General features: G+C 38.9%; 1 protein-coding gene across 1 annotated transcript; it reads right to left on the bottom strand.

The window, feature by feature from the left end:
- Positions 1-20,018: 20,018 nt before the first annotated feature.
- On the bottom strand, positions 20,019-20,996 carry LOC133756450 (olfactory receptor 10C1-like). The gene has a single exon (XM_062187135.1). The coding sequence runs from the start codon at positions 20,979-20,981 to the stop codon at positions 20,019-20,021; it is 963 nt and encodes a 320-aa protein (XP_062043119.1). The 5' UTR covers positions 20,982-20,996.
- Positions 20,997-23,824: the final 2,828 nt, after the last annotated feature.

The raw sequence follows: 23,824 nt of genomic DNA, 5'->3' as shown, positions 1-23,824 counted from the left end.
CTGATGGCTAGTGATCTTGAACATTTTTTCATGTGTCTGTTGGGCATTTGGATTTCCTCTTTTGAAAAATGTCTATTGAGGTCGTTGGCCCATCTCTTAAGTGGATTTTTGTTTTGATGTTGTGGAGTTTCTTGATTTCTTTGTAGATTCTTGTTATCAACCCTTTATCTGTAGCATAGTTTGCAAATATTTTTTCCCATTCTGTCTGTTGCCTCTTCATTTTCCTGACTGTATCTTTAGCAGTACAGAAACTTTTCAATCTGATGCATTCCCAATAGTTAATTTTGGCTTTGATTGCCTGTGCTTCTGGGGTATTTTCCATGAAATCTTTGCCAGTACCTATATCTTGCAGGGTTTCTCCAATGCTCTATAGTAATTTGATGGTTTCAGGTCGTAGATTTAAGTCTTTAATCCATGTTGAGTGAATTTTTGTGTAAGGTGAAAGGTAGGGGTCTTGCTTCAAGCTTCTGCACATGGAAATCCAATTTTCCAAGCACCATTTATTGAATAGACCGTCCTTATTCCAGGGATTGATTTTGGATCTTTGATCAAATATAAGTTGGCTGTAGATGTTTGTATTGATTTCTGGTGTTTCTATTCTGTTCCATTGGTCTATGCATCTGTTTCTGTACCAGTACCATACTGTTTGATGACAACTGCCCTGTAGTATGCCCTGAAATCTGGTATTGTGATGCCTCCGGCTTTGTTTTTGTTGTACAAGATTGCTTTGGCTATTCGAAGTCTTCTGTGTCTCCATATGAATTTCAGCATCATTTTTTCCAGATCTGAGAAGAATGTCTTTGGTATCTTGATTGGTATTGCATTGAATGTATAAATTGCTTTTGGGAGAATGGACATTTTGATGATATTGATTCTTCCAATCCATGAGCATGGAAGATTTTTCCATTTTTTGGTATCCTCTTCTATTTCTTTCTCTATGGTTTTGTAATTTTCATCGTAGAGATCTTTAACGTCCTTGGTTAAGTTTATTCCAAGGTATTTGATTGTTTTTGTAGCTATTGTGAATGGGATGACCTTAGAAGTTCTTCCTCAGCTGTGGCATTGCCTGTGTATACAAAGGCTGTTGATTTTTGTGCATTGATTTTATATCCTGCTACTTTGCCAAACTCTTTGATGAGTTCCAGTAGTCTCTTAGTAGAGTTCTTTGGGTCCCCTAAATAATCATATCATCTGCAAAGAGGGATCATTTGAATTCTTCCTTCCCAATTTGTATCCCTTTAATTTCTTTTTCTTGCCTAATGGCTCTGGCTAAAACTTCCAGAACTATATTGAATAGCAGTGGTGAGAGTGGGCATCCCTGTCAGGTACCAGATCTCAGCGGAAATACTTCCAACTTTTCCGCATTCAATAGGATGTTGGCTGTGGGCTTTTCATATATTGCTTTGATTGTATTGAGGAATGATCCTTTCATACTCAGTTTGCTTAGAGTTTTCATCATGAAAGGGTGTTGTATTTTATCAAATGCTTTCTCTGCGTCTATTGAGAGAATCATATGGTTTTTCTTCTGCAGTCTTTTAATGTGGTGTATCACTCTGATTGTTTTGCAAACACTGAACCATGATTTATATTCATTTTATGTGAAAGACACACAGAAACAGGGTCGGAGCCAAGATGGCGGATAGTGAGGACGTGTGTCGATAGTCTGCGAAAATAAAGTTTCACAAAAGTGGAATTACTGTAGCCTCAGGAAAAGACTCAAGAAAAAAACTGCAGAGGAAACGCTTCCGGATCTAGTGGATGTGACACAGAGGACCTACAGGGAGCCCACCACGTGGAAGCCCGCCTCGGGAGCTGAGTCGCAGAATCTCGCCAGCACGGGAACTGCAGGTAAGACAAAAGCCTCAGAAAACCGAGACATTGGTGGGGAAAGGCAGACCTCTCTCTCCACTTGTGCAAAACAAAGAGCAGGTGCCATTTTACATATGTAAAGCGCCAACCAGTACAAAAACTCAGTAACTTTGGGACTATAGTGAAACTTGAGAACACATTGAGGGCTGCATAAACTCTTTGTGTGGTCCCAGGGGTAGATCAAACGAATACTCACAGAGGCCAGATTTCAACTACCCTCAATTCCACTCAGCTGTGCGGAATTACTTCCCAACTGAGTCAAGAAAAAAAAAGAGAGAGAGAGAGAGAGAGATCCAGCAAGGAGCAAGGGAGAGAACAATCTGGGTGAGTCACTTTTTGCACAGCCTTAAACCTGAAGAATCAAGCAGAGCTCTCTGGCCACACCCATCACAGCCCCTAAGGATCCATCAAAGCAGACAGCCCACTTAGAGGCATAGTATAACGAGAAAAAAACACCACAGCAAAAAAAAAAAAAACATAAATTATCTCCAACATGCCAAACAACAAACGTACAAGCCGAGGTAACAAGAGCAAGGAAGACACTATGATGCCCCCAAATGAACAAGACACCCCAATGCAAGGTCATGAAGATTTAGAGATAGAGGAAATGCAAGAAGCAGATCTCAAAAAATTGATAAGAACATTAAGAAGTTCTCAAAAACAAATTCTTGAACTACAGAAATCCTTAATGGACAAGATAGAAAATCTCGTGAAAATGAAATATTAAGTAGGAATCAAAATGAAATGAAACAACTAGTAGAGGCTACAAGAAGATGGCGGAATAGGCAGGGAGCACACTATTAGTCCGGAGGGAGAGAAAGTTTAATATAAGTGGAGATACTGCAGGGTCAAGGAAGAGTAGGGGAGCAAACAGCAGAGGAAACTTTTCCGGAACTACTGATTCACAGTGGACCTGCGTGGAGAGCGTGGGAGCCCAAGTTCGGGACACCAGCGGCAGACTCAACACACCAGCGCTGGAACGCGAGGTGAGCCGAACCTCCATAGCCCGAGACACCAGCGGGCAAGCGGAAAGAGGAGGCTAGAGGGAACGAGGCTTGAAACTCCGTGGGGAAAAGTTCACCAGGCTAACTAGAAGAGAGAGAGGAAAAAAAAAACGTGACCGATACAGACATGAGTTTCTCTCTCTCCGCTCACCTCTCAAAGGCGAGCAAGACAAAGAGCAGGCGCCATTTTGGAGATACGTCATAAGCAGGGCGACCTCAGGTCTGCACCGGCCCTGAGCCTAGCAGAAAAACCTGACTCTGGGGGGAGGGGTGAAATAACAGGAGATTAGCATCTAACTTGGCAACCCAGTGGGAGACTGCAGGAGAATTGGAGCCCACACTGAGGGCAGCACAGATTCCCTGTGTGCTCCTTGGGAAAGAGCTTCCGATCTCTGGCTCCTGTGGGTATATCATTTGCCTGCTAACTACCTCCAATTACGTTCAGCTGTGTGGAATTACTTCCCTTTTGAATCAAAAAAAAAAAAAAAAGAAAGAGAGATTTACCACGCCTAACCTGGGAGTGTCATCTTTGACACACCCTCAGCCCTGAGGAACCAAACAGAGCTCTCAATCCACACTCATCTAAAGCCTCTAAGGCTCCACTGAAAGCAGACAGTCCACTTAATATAGAGCCATAGTGTAACAAGAAAAAACACCACAGTGAAGAAACCAAATATCTCCAACATGCCAAACAACAAACGCAAAAACCAAGGTAACAAGAACAAGGAAGACACTATGACGCCCCCAAATGAAAAAGACACCCCAAATCAAGATTATGAAGATGATGAGATCGAAGAAATGCAAGTAGCGGATCTCAAAAAATTGATAAGAACATTAAGAAGTTCTCAAAAACAAATTCTTGAACTACAGAAATCCTTCATGGACAAGATAGAAAATCTCTCTCGTGAAAGTGAAATATTAAGGAGGAATCAAAATGAAATGAAACAACTAGTGGAACAAGAAACTCTGATAGTGACGAGAAATCATAATGAAATGAAGAATTCAATAGATCAAATGACAAACACACTAGAGAGCCTTAAAAACAGAATGGGCGAAGCAGAAGAGAGAATATCAGACTTAGAAGACAGAGAACAGGAAAGGAAACAGGCACACCAGAGAAAAGAAGAAGAAATTAGAAATCTAAAAATTATTGTCGGGAATCTACAGGATACTATTAAAAAACCCAACATTCGGGTTCTAGGAGTTCCTGAAAGCATGGAGAGGAAGAAAGGATTAGAAGGCATTTTCAGTGAGATACTAGCAGAAAATTTCCCAGGTTTGGAGAAGGACAGAGACATCTTAGTACAGGAAGCTTATAGAACCCCTAATAAACATGACCAAAAGAGATCCTCACCACGACATGTTGTAATCAAACTCACCACAGTGAAACATAGAGAAAAGATCCTAAAATGTGCAAGAGAGAAACGTCAGATTACTCTCAGAGGATCTCCAATTAGACTCACAGCAGACTTCTCATCAGAAACCCTACAAGCTAGAAGGGAATGGCGAGACATAGCCCAGGTATTAAGAGAGAAAAACTGCCAACCCAGAATATTATATCCTGCAAAGCTCTCACTTGTGAATGAAGGTGAAATTAAGACTGTTCATAGCAAACAGAAACTGAAAGAATTTGTTGCCACTCATCCTGCCCTGCAAAAGATGCTTAAAGATGTCTTACACACAGAAACACAGAAACATGGTCACCAATATGAAAGAAGGTAAAGGAAGGAAACCTCACAGCAAAAGATCCCAGGAAGCTCAATTTCTCTTTGACATAGAACTAAACTCTGATGCTCTGTTAAAGCAATGTGTTAAAGTAATCTATTATGTGCTCTTGATGTCTGTTAAATTCTAATTGTTCAAAAACAGCTGAATTTTTATTAAGAGCTATGGGTTATTTAAATATGTGCTTATTTTCAAAAATTTGAATAATCAACTTGTAACAATGATCAAATTTGGTCTATGTTATGTCATGATTTTAAGGAATCTTATTTCAACTAGATATTTTGGATTTTGAGCCTTCTTGGCATTCTTGACAGGCATTCAAAAAATCAAAGTTTCAAACACTCTGGTCTCTAAAATTTCCAGTAAATCCTGGACTTTGGTTTTTCCAGTTTGGGCCCAACTGAAAAAATCGAAGGACCTATGTCTCTCATCTTATAGAGACACCAACTAATCAGGCTATTTGGATTATATTAGAAGGACTGTCAAGATGTGATGTGGTACCAGACTTTAAGTTTCTATAATGCAAAATGCTATTAATACAAATGTTTGAGAATTAAAAAGTCTAATGATCTTGTGTTACTAGACATGATAGTTATCTTAATGAGAAAGCCCCAGAGGCCTAAAGGGTTAAATGCATGTAAAATCCTACAGGTGCTTTCAAAAATACTGTGAAGTAAGCAAGTGCCTCTTGTTGGTTGATGAATTTATAATTTTAAACATGGCGACTTAAAGTCTTTTGTCATCCACAGTTATATATGATGTGCTGCTCATAAAACTAAAGCGTTGTTGGTTCTGTGTTTAGCTGTCCTCATATAGGTTCCTATGGACTTTATCCAGCCACTTCTATTGTATTCAGTACTTTGGGATGGCTCTGTAAACAGATGAAGCCAATAATGTATTAACAGTACCAACTGAGAGAAAGTATGGTTAACTGAGGTCACTAAAAAGAAAAAGCAATTCAAATCAATTGGCAATCTACAAAAAGAGTTAAAGATTTTAAAAGCTATTATTAAAATTGCTATATTGGTCTATTATGCTATGTTATATGTGTGTACATATTGTATGTCCACATGGGGAAATTTTATTAAGAGTTTTATTATAAATGGCTTATAGATAAGATTGTCCATAAATTTAAGCTGCTAAAATCAATCAAAGATACATTTTAATCTATGTGACCTGAATCTGTGTATCATATGTTTTAGACTTGTTGGTAGAAAGAAACTAAAAACATTTTAGATGGTTGTGCTTAAGTTTACTGGCTAAACAAACTACACCATGTTAGATATTTAAGAGGTGTTTTCAAATACATGATTCTTAAAATTTATAGAAGGCATTGGACCTTCTGGTAAATGTTTTCTTAAGTTGTTATCTAATGGTTGAAACGGTTTGCTAAGTATTCATGTGATATTGCTATTGTCAGCAAGCGATCTAGGACTTGCTCCCTCATTTCTCTATTCTAACCCCAACTTGTTCTTTCATTTCTCTATTCTCTTCAAGGTAGGAAACTAATTCTATTATGAAGGAATCTGTAGGATGCACAATTTAATCTTTAGACCTTATAAAAGAGATGGCTAACATTTTTCTGTAATAGCATAGCCAAACTAAGAACTTAAATAATAATCTCATAGCTAGATTCACTTCGCCATCAGCGAAGTATACAGTAAGTAGAAAAAAACCTCCCTTTCAGACCAAAGGGAAAGAAAGTTTTAAAGTGAGAATATAATTTTCCTCATGGGCATTGTCTACCTTAGAAAAACTACTACAGAACATGCCTGTGACTATAGACTTGTAGTTCAGGCCACCGAAGATTAGAGATGGGAAATTGGGCACTCCCTTGACTTGCATCCTCTGGTCTGCTTTAACACAAACCAGGAGGAAAAGAAAGCTAGGCATCAGAAGCAATGGGTGGCAGGCCTATTAATGGCTGATCTGTACAGTGATCGGCCCTCTTGCAGACCCAACAGGCTAGCCACTGCAGTGGCTTTCAATGTGGTAAGCCTGGGCTTCAGCAGAAGTCAGCTTATGAAGAGCCCTGGCAGCTCTGCCAAGAGTTGGATCACTGGAAATGGACCTGACCTGGAGTCGAAGGATGCCCAGGTCAGAGCCACAGATCTTATTGGCTCTAAGCTGAAAAGCCCTTCACTCAGCCCAACTTCCAAAGTGACCACTGCAGCTGAGGGTATGGTCAAGTAGGGCCAGCAACATTGCAGGCAGCACTGTACATTTCTTGTTAGAGATGCCCCCTGCCTTTACCTGGCCAGCTCTCCTCCCAGGCCAGCCAAGTCATGAAAGTCAACAGAGTGCCTTCCCCCAAGAGGTTCACACCTCCCATAGGATATACCCCATGTGAAGAGATAAATAGGTCTGGGCCTCTTAATTTACAAGCCCTAAAGCCCACCAGATTATTATCAAGCCCCTTCTATCAGGTTCTATTTGCCTCTCAATCAGAAAAATTACTTGTAGCTTAGACAGCACCTTTCTTAGCTCCTCTAATAATGACTCTGTCCTTTGTTCTAGGCCCTGTCTAGTGCACTTGGGCCTCATTCCTTTGTAATCATAACCTCTACTCAACCACCAATGGCTCTACTCCCAACCTGTGTGTACTGATGGTCCTCTTCCCCACTTAATGCTGTATAATTGTTCAAACCTGGTAAATGCCACTCTTAGGATCATTGGTTACTATCCTCACTCTGTCTTTTATGACCTGGTCTAAATATGATCAGAGTCGGTAAACCTGGAAGGCTTCCATAGCCTTGGCAACTCATGACGACAGCCTAGGATGGTTACTGGCGTCATAAACTAGAGTGTCAATTTGTTGGGTCAAGAACAGGAGCCACTGTGCAGTTGCTCCTCATGTGGGATCTCTGTCCTTAATGTGCTGTACATTCTGATTTAATGCTATAACTAGTACTCAAACAGTATGCTTCACTTTGTGTTTCTATGTGGGTGCAAACTGTTGAAATCTTTATACTAAATTGATCTTCTGTATATAAAGAGAATTGAAAATGAATCTTGATGCAAATGGAAGGGGAGAGTGAGCGGGAGAGGGGAGGGTAGAGGGTGGGAGGGAATTTATGGGAGAGGGAAGCCATTGTAATCCATAAGCTGTACACTGGAAATTTATATTCATTAAATAAAAGTTAAAAAAAAAGAATCTCTGTCCTTAATGTGTTGTACTATATGAATTAATGGTATAACTAGTACTCAAACAGTACTTTACACTTTGTGTTTCTGTGTGGGTGCAAACTGTTGAAAGCTTTACTTAGTATATACTAAGTTGATCTTCTGTATATAAAGATAATTGAAAATGAATCTTGATGTGAATGGGATGGGAGAGGGAGCAGGAGATGGGATGGTTGCGGGTGGGAGGGAGGTTATGGGGGAAAAAGACACTATAATCCAAAAGTTGTACTTTGGAAATTTATATTTATTAAATAAAAGTTTAAAAAAAGAAATAAATGCTAGCAGAACATAAGTAATATAAAAAAAAAGAAACAACTAGTAGAACATGAATCTGTGATAGTGACAAGAAACCATAATGAAATGAAGAAATCAATAGATCAAATGACAAACACACTAGAGAGCCTTAAAAACAGAATGGGCGAAGCAGAAGAGAGAATATCAGACTTAGAAGACAGAGAACAGGAAAGGAAACAATCAAATCAAAGAAAAGAAGAAGAAATTAGAAATCTAAAAAATACTGTCAGGAATCTACAGGATACTCTTAAAAAAACCCAATATTCGCGTTCTAGGAGTTCCTGAAGGCATGGAGAGGGAGAAAGGATTAGAAGGCCTTTTTAGTGAGATACTAGCAGAAAATTTCCCAGGTTTGGAGAAGGACAGAGACATCTTAATACAGGAAGCTCATAGAACCCCTAATAAACATGACCAAAAGAGATCCTCACCACAACATGTTGTAATCAAACTCACCACAGTGAAACATAAAGAAACTATCTTAAAATGTGCAAGAGAGAAACGCCAGATTACTCTCAGAGGATCTCCAATTAGACTCACGGCTGACTTATCTTCAGAAACCCTACAAGCTAGGAGAGAATGGCGAGACATAGCCCAGGTATTAAGAGAGAAAAACAGCCAGCCCAGAATATTACATCCTGCAAAACTCTCATTTGTGAATGAAGGTGAAATTAAGACTGTTCATAGCAAACAGAAACTGAAAGAATTTGTTGCCACTCATCCTGCCCTGCAAAAGATGCTTAAAGATGTCTTACATACAGAAACACGGTCACCAATATGAAAGAAGGTAAAGGAAGGAAACCTCACAGCAAAAGATCACAGGAATCTCAAACCATATATTAGAAAATATCTTTGGCAAATGACAGGGCAAAGTTATTCCTTCTCAATAGTCACATTGAATGTTAATGGCCCGAACAGTCCAGGTAAAAGACACCGATTAGCTGATTGGGTTAAGGAACAAAAATCATCTTTTTGCTGCTTACAGAAACTCATCTTTCCAACAATGATGCATACAGACTGAAAGTGAAAGGCTGGAAAAAGATACACCATGCCAACAGAAATGAAAAAAGAGCGGGCGTAGCCATCTTAATATCGGACAACATAAACTTTACCACAAAAACTGTTAGGAGAGACAAAGAGGGGCACTATATAATAATGAAGGGATCCATACAACAGGAAGATATAATGATTATCAATGTATATGCACCTAATCACAGGGCACCAGACTATTTAAAAGACTTGTTAAGGGACTTAAAGGGAGACTTAGACCCCAATACCATAGTACTGGGGGACTTCAATACTCCACTCTCAGAGATAGACAGATCATCAGGACAGACACACTAGCCCAAATGGATCTAACAGATATCTACAGATCATTTCATCCTACATCTAAGGACTTTACATTCTTCTCAGCAGTACATGGAACCTTCTCTAGGATTGACCACATACTAGGCCATAAAGCAAGTCTCAGCAAATTCAAAAGAATTAGAATCATACCATGCAGCTTCTCAGACCACAAAGGAATGCAATTGGAAATTAGCAACTTGGGAATCCCTAGAGCACGTGCAAACACATGGAGATTGAACAACATGCTCCTGAATGAACAATGGGTCATAGAAGAAATTAAAAGAGAAATCAAAAATTTTCTGGAAGTAAATGAGGATAACAGCACAACATACCAAAACCTATGGGATACAACAAAAGCAGTGTTAAGAGGAAAGTTTATATCACTAGTTGCCTACATCAAGAAATTGGAAAGGCACCAAATAGATGAGCTTTCAAGTCATCTCAAGGATCTAGAAAATCTGCAGCAAACCAAACCCAAACCCAGTAGGAGAAGAGAAATAATTAAAATCAAAGAAGAAATCAACAGGATTGAATCCAAAAAACATTACAAAAAATCAGCCAAACGTGGAGCTGGTTTTTTGAAAAAATAAACAAAATTGACACCCCATTGGCCCAACTAACTAAAAAAAGAAAAGACCCAAATCAATAGGATCAGAGATGAAAAGGGAAACGTAACAACAGACACCACAGAAATAAAAAGAATCATCATAAATTACTACAAGGACTTGTATGCCAGCAAACAGGGAAATCTATCAGAAATGGACAGATTCTTGGACACATACAACCTACCTAAATTGAGCCAGGAAGACATAGAAAACCTAAACAGACCCATAACTGACACAAATTGAAACAGTAATAAAGGCCCTCCCACAAAGAAAAGCCCAGGACCAGATGGATTCACTGCTGAGTTCTATCAGACATTTAGAGAAGAACTAACTCCAATTCTTCTCAAACTACTCAGAACAATTGAAAAAGAGGGAATCCTCCCAAATTATTTCTATGAAACCACCATCACCTTAATTCCTAAGCCTGAAAAAGATGCAGCATTGAAAGAGAATTACAGACCAATATCCCTGATGAACATAGATGCAAAAATCCTCAAAAAAATTCTGGCCAATAGAATGCAACAACACATCAGAAATATCATCCACCCAGACCAAGTGGGATTTATCCCTGGTATACAGGGATGGTTCAACATTCGCAAAACAATCAACCTAATACACTCCATTAACAGACTGCAGAAGAAAAACCATATGATTCTCTCAATAGACACAGAGAAAGCATTTGATAAAATACAACACCCTTTCATGATGAAAACTCTAAGCAAACTGGGTATGGAAGGAACATTCCTTAATACAATCAAAGCAATATATGAAAAGCCCACAGCAAACATCCTATTGAATGGGGAAAAGTTGGAAGTATTTCCGCTGAGATCTGGTACCTGACAGGGATGCCCACTCTCACCACTGCTATTCAATATAGTTCTGGAAGTTTTAGCCAGAGCCATTAGGCAAGAAAAAGAAATTAAAGGGATACAAATCGGGAAGGAAGAACTCAAACGATCCCTCTTTGCAGATGATATGATTCTTTATTTAGGGGACCCAAAGAACTCTACTAAGAGACTACTGGAACTCATCAAAGAGTTTGGCAAAGTAGCAGGATATAAAATCAATGCACAAAAATCAACAGCCTTTGTATACACAGGCAAATGCCACGGCTGAGGAAGAACTTCTAAGATCAATCCCAATGATAATAGCCACAAAAGCAATCAAATACCTTGGAATAAACTTAACCAAAGACGTTAAAGATCTCTACGATGAAAACTACAAAACCTTACAGAAAGAAATAGAAGAGGATACCAAAAAATGGAGAAATCTTCCATGCTCATGGATTGGAAGAATCAATATCATCAAAATGTGTATTCTCCCAAAAGCAATTTATACATTCAATGCAATACCAATCAAGATACCAAAGACCTTCTTCTCAGATCTGGAAAAAATGATGCTGAAATTCAAATGGAGACACAGAAGACCTCGAATAGCCAAAGCAATCTTGTACAACAAAAACAAAGCCGGAGGCATCACAATACCAGATTTCAGGACATACTACAGGGCAGTTGTTATCAAAACAGCATGGTACTGGTACAGAAACAGATGGATAGACCAATGGAACAGAATAGAAACACCAGAAATCAATACAAACATCTACAGCCAACTTATATTTGATCAAATATCCAAAATCAATCCCTGGAGTAAGGATAGTCTATTCAATAAATGGTGCTGGGAAAATTGGATTTCCACATGCAGAAGCTTGAAGCAAGACCCCTGCCTATCACCTTACACAAAAATTCACTCAACATGGATTAAAGACTTAAATCTACGACCTGAAACCATCAAATTATTAGAGAGCATTGGAGAAGCCTGCAAGATATAGGTATTGACAAAGACTTCTTGGAAAATACTCCAGCAGCACAGGCAGTCAAAACCAAAATTAACATTTGTGATTGCATCAAATTGAGAAGTTTCTGTACTTCAAAAGAAACAGTCAGGAAAGTGAAGAGGCAACCGACAGAATGGGAAAAAATATTTGCAAGTATGCTTCAGATAAAGGGTTGATAACCAGAATCTACAAAGAAATCAAGAAAATCCACAACAACAAAACAAAAATCCACTTAAGAGATGGGCCAAGGAACTCAAGAGACATTTTTTGAAAGAGGAAATCCAAATGGCCAACAGACACATGAAAAAATGTTCAAGATCACTAGCAATCAGAGAAATGCAAATCAAAACCACAATGAGGTTCCATCTCACCCCGCTTAGAATGGCTCACATTCAGAAATCTACCAACAACAGATGCTGGAGAGGATGTGGGGAAAAAGGGACACTAACCCACTGTTGGTGGGAATCCAAACTGGTCAAGCCACTATGGAACTCAGTCTGGAGATTCCTCAGAAACCTGAATAGAAACCTACCATTCAACCCAGCCATCCCACTCCTTGGAATTTACCCAAAGTAAATTAATTTGGCTAATAAAAAAGCCATCTGCACATTAATGTTTATTGCAGCTCAATTCACAATAGCTAAGACCTGGAACCAACCCAAATGCCCATCAACAGTAGACTGGATAAAGAAATGATGGGACATGTACTCCATAGAATACTATACAGCAGTAAGATACAGTGAAACCCGGTCATTTGCAAGAAGATGGAGGAATCTGGAAAACATCATGCTGAGTGAATTAAGCCAGTCCCAAAGAGACAAATATCATTTGTTTTCCCTGATCGGCGACAACTGAGCTCCTTAGGGGAAACCTGTTGAAGTGAAATGGACACCATAAGAAACAATGACCTGATCAGCTCTTGTCCTGACTCTAGATGTACAATGTAATACTTTATCCTTTTAGTATTTGTTGTTGTTGTTGTTGTTCTAGTACTAGTGGTTGAACTCTGTAATTAACACAATTATTCTTAGGTGTTTAAATTTTAACTGAAAAGTGATCCCTGTTAAATTTAAGAGTGGAAAAAGAGAGGGAGGAAATGGACAATTTGAGACATGCTCCATCGGACTTGCCCCAAATGGTGGAGATAGAAATGTGCCAAGGGATTCCAATGCAACCCCATCAAGGTGGCATGTACCAATGCCATCGCACTAGTCCAAGTGATCAATTTCAGCTCACAATTGATGGCTCTGATAGGTCTAAGAGTCAAAGGGATCACACAAACAAGGCTAGTGTCTGCTAATACTAAGTGATAGAATCAAAAAGGAAGAGAAGGATCCAACGTGGGATGCGAGATACACAGCAGACTCATAGAATGGCAGATGTCCTAAACAACACTCTGGCCTCAGAATCAGCCCTTAAGGCATTCGAATCTGGCTGAAGAGCTCATGAGAGTATTGTAGGCATGGAAAGCCAAGATACCGTGGAAAACAAAAAAAAGAAGAAGACCTAAATGAAAGATCTCTGTGAGTGAGATCCCAGTGGAAAGAACGGGGCCATCAAAGAAGGAGGTACCTTTCTCCGAAGGGAGGCGAGAACTTCCACTTTGAATCTGACCCTATCGGAATAAGACCCAAGTCAGCGAACTCTAAAGGCTTCCATAGCCCTGGCAACTCATGACTAGAGCCTAGGGAGATTACTGACGCCATGAACAGGAGTTTCAAATTATTAAGTCAGCAACAGGAGTCACTGTGTGCTTTCATCCTATGTGGGATCTGTCTTTAATGTGTTGTCTAATGTGCAGTGATGCTATAACTAGTACTGAAACAGTATTATTTTTAAATTAAACTTTTATTTAATGAATATAAATTTCCAAAGTACAGCTTATGGGTTACAATGGCTTCCCCCTCCCAAAACTTCCCTCCCACCCGCAACCGTCCGCTTTCCCGCTCCCTCTTCCCTTCCAATCACATCATGATTCATTTTCAATTCTCTTTATATACAGAAGATCAGTTTAGTATATATTAAGTAACGATTTCAACAGTTTGCCCCCATATAGCAACACAAAGTGAAAAAAAAATACTGTTGGAGTACTAGTTATAGCATTAAATAAGAGTGTACAGCACATTAAAGACAGAGATCCTACATCATATTTTTTTAAAAAAATTAATTAATTTTCTATGCCATTTCCAATTTAACACCAGGGTTTTTTTTTCATTTCCAATTATCTTTATATACAGAAGATCGATTCAGTATATAATTAGTAAAGATCACATCAGTGAAACAGTATTTTTACACTTTGTGTCTCTGTGTGGGTACAAACTGATGAGGTCTTCACTAATTATATACTGAATTGATCTTCTGTATATAAAGAGAATTGGAAATGAAAAAAAAAACAACCCGGTGTTAAATTGGAAATGGCATAGAAAATTAATTAATTAAAAAATATTATGTAGTATCTCTGTCTTTAATGTGCTGTACACTGTTATTTAATGCTATAACTAGTACTCCAACAGTATTTTTTTCATTTTGTGTTGCTATATGGGGGCAAACTGTTGAAATCTTTACCTAATATATACTAAACTGATCTTCTGTATATAAAGAGAATTGAAAATGAATCTTGATGTGAATGGAAGTGGAGAGAGAGCGGGAAAGGGGAGGGTTGCGGGTGGGAGGGAAGTTATGGGAAGGGGGAAGACATTGTAACCGATAAGCTGTACTTTGGAAATTTATATTCATTAAATAAAAGTTTAATAAATGAAAAAAAAGAAAGACACACAGAAACAAAGAGAGATATCTTCCATCCTCTGACTTTACCCAAATGCCCACAACTACAAAGATTGGGCCAAGCTGAAGCCCAGGAACCAGGCATACAATCTAAGCCTCCTCCATGGGTGGTTGAACCCAAGTGCTTGATCCATCACATGCTCCTTCCACGGTGGTATAAGGAAGCTAGATCAGAAACAGATCAGGGACTTGAAACAGGCAATGCAATATGAGATGTGGTTGTCCAAGCAGCACCTTAACTCCTGGGCCAAATATCTACCTCTTCTTTTTACCTTTAAAAACAATTTTTAATATTCATAAAAATTATGCATATTTATTTGGGTACTATGTGAATTTTTGACATATGTAAATTATGTAGTTTCCAATCAGCACAAATATGTCTGTCTCATCAAACATTTAACATCTAAGTTCAGATTTTCCTGTGTTAATGATGGTGTTCTGCCTTTGTTTTTTTCAAATCAAGACTGAAACAAGTCCATATCTTGAATTTTGTTTGTATGTTTCTTAAGTCCCTTTTAGTATGCAACGGGGGGCCTGTGCTATGCTATAGTGGGTAAAACCTCCACCTACAATGCTGGCATCCCATAAGGGTGCCAGTTGAAGTCCCAGCTGCTCTACTTCCAATTCAGCTCTCTGCTATGGCCTGGGAAAGAGGTAGAAGATGGCTCAAGTCCTTGGGCCCCTGCACCTATGTGGGAGACCAGGAAGAAGCTCCTGACTCCTGGTTTTGGATCGACACAGCTCTGGCTATTGCAGCCAATTAGGGAGTGAACCATTGGATGGGAGACCTCTCTCTCTGTCTTTCTCTCTGTCTTTGCCTCTCTGTAACTATGCCTTTCAAATAAAAAATAAATCTTTAAAAATATGCAACAAGAAGTATTTTCTGCAAATGGCTCAATATTTAATGTTTTAGTCTTATGGCTCAAACAATCTCAGTGGTTAATATTAAACTCTACCATGAAGCAGCCATATTATATAACTAATACGCAATTGAGCATGATTGTGTTGCAATAAAACTTTATTTACAAAAGCAGGCTGAAGATCAGATTTGGCTCACTGCTTATGACTCACAAATCAACCAATCTCTGGTTTTCAGTTTTGTAACTTTAGAGGTTAACCTGTAGAAGCTAATGAAATTTTATAACTGCATGCAGAAAGTAATCCTAAAGTTGACAGAGTTCTCTGTTAAACTTTCTCTCTCACCTATATCCACTTATTTTTAAGTCCTGGACAGCCTTTCCTTAATACTCTGCTGATGCTTTCATGTTGTAACAAATAAACATTAGCAAATTTCAAAAATCTATTTGAGAATTTCAAGACAGAACACACTGGATTTTTATATGAACAGAAGACACAGAAGGATTCACTTGAGAGGCCAGGAAGCAAGCATTGCTGTCATATTCAGCCACTCTGTAGGGTTCTGAGGAAAAGCTCTTACTGGATGGCTTCCATTCCATTGTCACGGGTAAGGAGACCCCAACAAGCTGAGGAGCAAAGTGTTGTCCTATTTCTTCCTTGTGCAGACCTACCAGGAAAAGTGCACTCAGAAATATCCAGACTCTTCCATCAATTTCACCTAATTCTCAGAGAAATGCTTGGAGAGAGGGCTAACTTGGTCTGAAAAAGAAAAGCCCAGGTTCGAAGATACAGCAAAACGTGATCAAGCTCACAATGATAGGGAGGTAAAAGAAATAAAAGATAAAAAAAGGAAAAAAAAATTCCAGTGCTCCTAAACAACCACCATTTGTCTTCTTTCTGTTTTGTTCTGAACACCACCCAAAGATAAAATGTGGACACTCAAGTATGTCTCCTCTGGATACTGCAAAAAAAAATGAGATATGGAGAACAGTCAGCCAAAGGTAAACAACCACATGAACGGAACCACAGCCAAGCAAAGGAGGAATACAGAAAGGAAAGTGCGGCATGCCTTTCCAGGCAGGAAAGAAGGGCCCTAGTTGGCCCACAGGCTCAAAGAAGAAAAATGAGCACAAAGATGAGGAAGAAGATGAAGGTGATGAGAAAGAGGATGAAACTGAAGAATAAATGGCTATCTTGTAATGATACATGTGGAGTGAGGTGTGTGCTCAGGCAATTGTTTTGCTAAGAGTGTAAATTCTTGTAGATAAAGCAGGTAATCTATAGATTTTTATACTGAAGCTAATATTGAGTTGTACTTTTTGCACATCTGATAATATTCTTTGTACAGAAAATATGTTTTATATGCAGGTGGTAGATACATACAGTTAAATTTTTTTGAGCTTTATTTACTTATTTTAAAGGCAGAGTTACAGAGAGAAAGAGAGACAGAGAGGACTTCCACTCTCTGGTACACTCTCCAAATGACCATAACAGCTGGAGCTGGCCATTCCAAAGCCAGGAACCAGGAGGTTCTTTGGGGGTCTCCCATGTGGGTGCAGGGGCCCAAGCACTTGGGCTATCTTTCACTGATTTCCCATGTGAATTAGCAGAGAGCTGGATTGGAAGAGGAGCAGCTGGGACATGAACTGGTGCCCATTTGAAATGCTGGTGCTGCAGGCAGAAGCTAAACCTACTATGCTGTAGCGCCAGCCCCAAGATTTTTGTTTCTGATGTTGAATGTTTCTAAATATTAAATTGTTTCATTCAATTTGTTTATTCAGTATGGTAGTGCAGTAAACTAGTAGGAATTAGGGTGGATAGTAAAATTTGCTTTTTTTAGGATGTATTGTCTTTTTAAAAATATTTGTAATAACTTTTTAAAAAGATTTATTTATTTGTTTGAAAGTGAGTTACACAGAGATAGAAGGAGAGGCAGAGAGAGAGAGAGAGAGAGAGAGAGAGAGAGAGAGCAGGAACCAGGAGGTTCTTCCAGGTCTTCCTTCGTGGGTGCAGTGGCCCAAGGTCTTGGGCCATCTTCTACTTATTTCCCAGGCCATAGCAGAGAGATGGATTGGAAGTAGAGCAACTGGGACTCGAACCAGCACCCATATGAGATGCCGGCACTGCAGGCAGTGGCTTTACCTGCTATGCCACAGTGCCAACCTCAGTAATAAAATAATGTATGTTAAAAAATAAGATACAAAAGAAATTTACAGTGTGTTTTTTTCAAAGATAGTCTCTTTACATATTGTTTATAAGCTGTTTTAGGAATGTTCTTAAATATGAATCAAAGGTTTGTTTCATAGTATATGCTGATTAAAACCAAATAAAAGACTTTCAAAACAAATAACAAAATAACCCAAAGCTCTCAAGTTAGGGAGAAGCTTAGATACCAGAGCTGGAACTTCCTCCCAGAGATATTCTCTGGTTACATGTGGTGCTTTCCACCCTCATTTATCTCAGGTAAAGAAGAATGTAGCATTTTTCCTCATATTATTTGTTGAACTCTCTACTTAGTTTAGGGTTGATCTTATGAGTATAAAGTTAACTAAGAATAGATCTTTGTAAAAATTAGGAATAGGAATAGGAGACGAAGGAGGAAGAAGGGTGGAAGTGTGGGCAGGAGGGAGGGTATGGTGGGAAGTATCACTGTGTTCCTGAATCTGTATATATGAAATACAGGAAATTTGTATACCTTAAATCGATTTTTTAAAGAAGAATGTAGGTCATCAGGGGGAAACTGAAATAAACCATAGAAATTGTGGAATGAAAGCTGGTTCAGATAACGGACAGATAACGGATCCATCTTGTACTCGTGGTGGGAATGAGTAGTTCCAACCCTTAACTCCTTTGTTTACACAATGTAGCGTTAGGACAATAGCAGAACAGGGTTAGATTTGAAGCTTCGTCAAATAGGGTAATACACATACTAAGTTTGAGCTCCCACTGTCATGTAGTCAGCATTCAGTAAAAGATAGCTATCTTGTTGTTGTTAATGTTATAGCCATTTCTGGGGCTGGTGCCATGCTACCATCCCTTTTCCGATCCAGCTCCCTGCCAATGGCTTGAGACAGCAGCAGAGGATGATCCAAGTACTTGGACCCCTGCACTCTATGGGAGAGCTGTAAGAAGCTTCTGGCTCCTGGCTTTGGATCAGCCTAGCTCCAGCTCTTGCGGCCATTTGGGCAGTGACCCAACAGATGGAAGACCTCTTTCTCTCTCTAACTCTGCCTTTCAAATAAATAAACAAATCTTTTAAAAACAATTATAGCTGGTGCTCACAAAAACATACATCAAAAGTTCCTTGAAATCAAACAGTCCAGAGTCTTAGGAGCAAAGACAATAAGAAATTTCTACCTATTCAGGAATATTTAGTAGAAAAAAATATTGAAGGTAAGTTAATTAAAGATAAGAAAGTATTTAAAATGTTAAATATTTTAGTGTCCTAAAATATGCATTTTTGATGCTTTTCTTATTCACTTGCTTTCTAAACAACATGTTTTGTTGACATAATCTATCATAGAAATGATTTGTGTTAGTTTGTGATTAGCAAAAATAAAAAGGCTACTTCAAATTAAATAAAATATTTACATTGTCTATTGCAGGGTTATAAAATATAACTGAAGTAAATCTTGATTTCTAACTGCTATGTGCTTTATAAATTGTTGCAAAAGAGAAATTATATTTGTATTTTTAAAGAGTCAATTTTTGTTACACATTATTTGCGTATTTATTGGAGAAATGTTTGAAATAGAGGTAAGATGGGGCTGTCATTGTGGTGTAATAAATCAAGCAATTGCCTGCTGGGACAGAATCCTGCACCCCAGCTGGGACTAGAACCCTGGGTGCTGGCGCTGCAGGCAGAGGATTAGCCTAGTGAGCGGCGGCGCTGGACAGGAACTCTTGATTAACATTTCTCATAATTTTCCTTTAATATTTTTAACAAATCCTTTTGAAATTCAGAAGGTTGCTTTCTGCTAGTAGTTACATATCTTGATACACACAGCTCACAAAATAGTTCCTTGACCCTAGTATGTGTCAGTAATAATACTTTTATGTAAGAAAATATCATACTTCCTAGAGTTATGAGGGAATTAGGAGTCGTGGGGGACAAGAATCTGTGGAAACACTATCGTGTGACCAGAATGGAAGTCAGTTGAGTATAGGGGCTAGAAAATGCCCTAAAATGTGAACAGAGAATGCTCCAGACTTATATAACCTGGTAATTTGTATTCTGAGCCTAGACCAAACTTTTTGGAAATTTGTTTAGTATTTGATTCACCTAGTAAAAATTCTTTAGTAGAGAACATCCTTTCAGAATGCGGAAATCAGAGAATTTTAGCTCTGCATATAGAGATGACTCCAAGATTACAGTGGCTGTTAATAAAGAAGTTCCTTATAAAACAGATGGAGGGATGCACAGCTTTTTTGTCTGTTTACTCTGTTTTTTTTTTTCTTCTCTATTTTCTATGTGTGTACTTCTTTTCTCAACAGCAGATCTCATTTGTCCTCTGGAATCTATCCATGGATCAAAACATTTTTCTTGCCCAGGGTTCTCTGGAGAGCTGCTTTGACTTCTTTGTTCCGTAAACTGTAGATGATGGGATTGAGCATGGACGTTACTACTGTATAGAACAGGGCTAGGAGTTTATCAATACCTGGTGAATGGTTAGCTTTAGGCCTCAAGTAGGTTACGGATCCTGAACCATAGAAAAGTGTTACTACAAGTAGGTGGGAAGAACAGGTGGAAAGAGCTTTATGGCGGCCCTCGGGTGAGGGCATGACCAGCACTGAGGCTAAAATCCTGCCATAAGAAGCAATGATCAGTAAAAATGGGCTGGAAATGCAGAGAATTGCTACAACAAAAACTGCAGCCTCATTATGGGATGTATCCCCACAAGCGAGTGTCAGGATAGGTGGGAGGTCACAGAAGAAGTGGTCTATTTCACAAGGGCCACAGAAATTCAAGGAGAAAATATAATTGGTCTGTCCCAAACCTACCAGACATCCTACCCCCCAAGAAACCATTGCCAAATGGACACACACCCCACGGTTCATTCGTGTTGCGTAGTGTAACGGGGAGCATATGGCCATATATCGGTCATAAGCCATGGCTGCCAAAAGACAGCACTCACTGATAGCAAAAAATGTGAAGAAAAACATCTGTGTGGCACAACCCTCCCGAGTAATCCCTCGAGCTTCAGTCACAAGGCTCTGCAGCATCTTGGGTATGACAGAGCAAGTGTAGCCAATCTCCAGGAGAGACAGGTTAGCAAGAAAGAAGTACATGGGGGTGTGGAGAACTGGGTTGGTCCAGATGGCAAAGGCTATGAGAGCATTGCCCATCAATGACACTAAGAACATGAATAGGATGAGAGTAAATAGAAGGAAACACTGTTCGGTGATCTCAGAGAATTTGGCAAATGCAAAACTTTTGACAGACATACTGTTGTCCTGCCACAAGGTACAGTTGAGGCTCATTACCTGGAAAACAGAATGGGAACGTTATCAGAAAGATTCATTAAATGAAGGAAATATCATTATATTACTTTTTTATTTATTAAACTTTTATTTAATGAATATAAATTTCCAAAGTATAGCTTATGGGTTACAATGGCTTCCCCCCTCCCATAACTTCCCTCCCGCCCGCAACCCTCCCCTTTCCCGCTCACTCTCCACTTCCATTCACATCAAGATTCATTTTCAATTCTCTTTATATACAGAAGATCAGTTTAGTATATATTAGGTAAAGATTTCAACAGTTTGCCCCATATAGCAACACAAAGTGAAAAAACTACCGTTGGAGTACTAGTTATAGCATTAAATAACAGTGTACAGCACATTAAAGACAGAGATACTACATAATTTTTTTTAATTAATTAATTTTCTATGCCATTTCCAATTTAACACCGGGTTGTTTTTTTTTCATTTCCAATTCTCTTTATATACAGAAGATCAATTCAGTATATAATTAGTGAAGACCTCATCAGTTTGTACCCACACAGAAACACAAAGTATAAAAATACTGTTTCAGTACTAGTTATAGCATCACTTCACATTAGACAACACATTAAGGACAGATCCCACATGGGGTGTAAGTACACAGTGACTCCTGTTGCTGACTTAACAATTTGACACTCCTGTCTTTTAACTATTGTTATTAAGAGATATGTTTCTTACTTGCAATTCTAAAATTCAAAAAACTTCAGAAATAACACTTATCCTGATTAGTTTTCAAATGAAATCCCATTCTGTGTCCACTATTTCTTTTTTCTTTCTTTTATTCCTTTTTTTTTTTTTTTTGGACAGGCAGAGCTAGACAGTGAGAGAGACAGAGAGAAAGGTCTTCTATTGGTTCATCCCCCAAATGGCTGCTACGGCCAGCGTGCTATGCCGATCTGAAGCCAGGAGCCAGGTGCTTCCTCCTGGTCTCCCATGCGGGTGCAGGGCCCAAACACTTGGGCATATTCCACTGCCTTCCCCGGGCCACAGCAGACAGCTGGACTGGAAGAGGAGCAACCGGGACAGAATTTGGTGCCCCAACTGGGTCTAGAACCTGGAGTGCCGGTGCCGCAGGCAAAAGATTAGCCTAGTGAGCTGAGGCGCCGGCCTGTGTCCACTATTTCTGTTGATTTGTACAAAGGTCACCAAGACACCAAGCATGAAAGAGTCAAATGAAAAACTGATAACTGCAGCTCAATTCTCCTTTCATCTCTGCCTTTAAATGATTGTCAAACACTTCTCACACAAAATGCCCCATGTGTATACCCATTTCTCTCCATTTCTGTTGCGACTGACTCACTTTCTTCACCCATTGATTTCATGAGTATTAATCCCAGAATAATTTATACATGCTTGTGTAGGTCTTGTGATTCAGCAATAAACAAAAACAAATTTATTCACAATTGTGGCTTAAAATTAAATCATTCTGCAATGCATAAAATTAAAACCATGGTATGTTCTGGTAACTGATTCATTCAGATTGTGTGGTCAATGAAGGCTCTGTCAAAGGAGCAATGGGAGCTTAGATATGGAAGACAAAAAGCATAGCCATGCTAAGACAGTCTCACAGCCATTTATATCATCTTTGTATTGTATTGTTGAGATAATTTCATCATCACAACTAATTTCAAATCAGCTTAAGATCTTTCATCTGTCATCTATTCCCCATCAAAGAATTCCTTAATAGGAGAAAATTGTCACTGCCTCCAAAATTTTTTTTAATTTTTAATGTAACTGATGAAAACTAGGTCCCCAACAATTGATGGAAATTTTTATGTTACCTCTTATCCAAATGGACCTCACAATGCAAATATATTAAATCACTTGCTTCTTGTAGTACATGCCTTACTTATACATGGTTACATAATTATGTGCATAGAATTTTCAAAAACTGAGTGAAAATAAACTTTTAATTCTATTGTATAAAAGCTTATTTTTAGCTTTTAATTTTTTTTGACAGACAGAATTAGACAGTGAGTGAGAGAGAGAGGCAGAGAGAAAGGTCTTCCTTCCATTTGTTCACCCCCCAAATGGCTGCTACGGCCAGCACGATGTGCCGATCTGAAGCCAGGAGCCAGGTGCTTCCTCCTGGTCTCCCACACGGGTGCAGGCGCCCAAGCATTTGGGCCATCCTCCACTGCCTTCCTGGGCCACAGCAGAGAGCTGGACTGGAAGAGGAGCAACTAGGATTAGAACCCGGCGCCTATATAGGATGCCAGCACCGCAGGCGGAGGATTAGCCAAGTGAGCCATGGCGCTAGCCCCTAGTTTTTAATTTTTTCAAATTTTTTGCTCCCCAATATAAGGGGGAATATGTGGTATTTGTTTTCAAACTATTTGCTGAACTCTTTACTTAGTGTATGGTTAATCTTATTTCACTAAATTTTTGAAGTAACCTGATATTTTCTTTTGTTTGTGCCCAGTTTTCTCCAGGGCTTGCCATTGGCATCCCCAATTGTTTACCAAGTATTGCCTTCTCCAAGCTCAAGTTCATGCACAGCTTTGTCTCTTGACTGTTGGCCTCATTTGTCCCCAGACTGGTCAGTTACACACCCCCTTCATAGTTGTACCCACTTGATAGCATTTATACCATGTGGATAACAATTACTTGCTAATTTCTTCCTGAAAGTAGATTCAGATGCAAACACACACCCAGGATGTGGACTTTTGTTTATTTATTTCTTTAACTTTTGCTTGTTATTATATTGTCTATCCTTAAAAATGAATAAATTCTTATAAATGAGAAAAAATTTTAATGATAAGCTTTATTCTGACTATCAGCTATCTCAAAAGTGATGTTTTTTTCTCAATTTAATCATCAAC

This window comes from Lepus europaeus, chromosome 3 (genome assembly GCF_033115175.1).
Source record: "Lepus europaeus isolate LE1 chromosome 3, mLepTim1.pri, whole genome shotgun sequence".
Classification (NCBI taxonomy): domain Eukaryota; kingdom Metazoa; phylum Chordata; class Mammalia; order Lagomorpha; family Leporidae; genus Lepus; species Lepus europaeus.
This window is presented reverse-complemented; position numbering and strand designations above follow the sequence as displayed.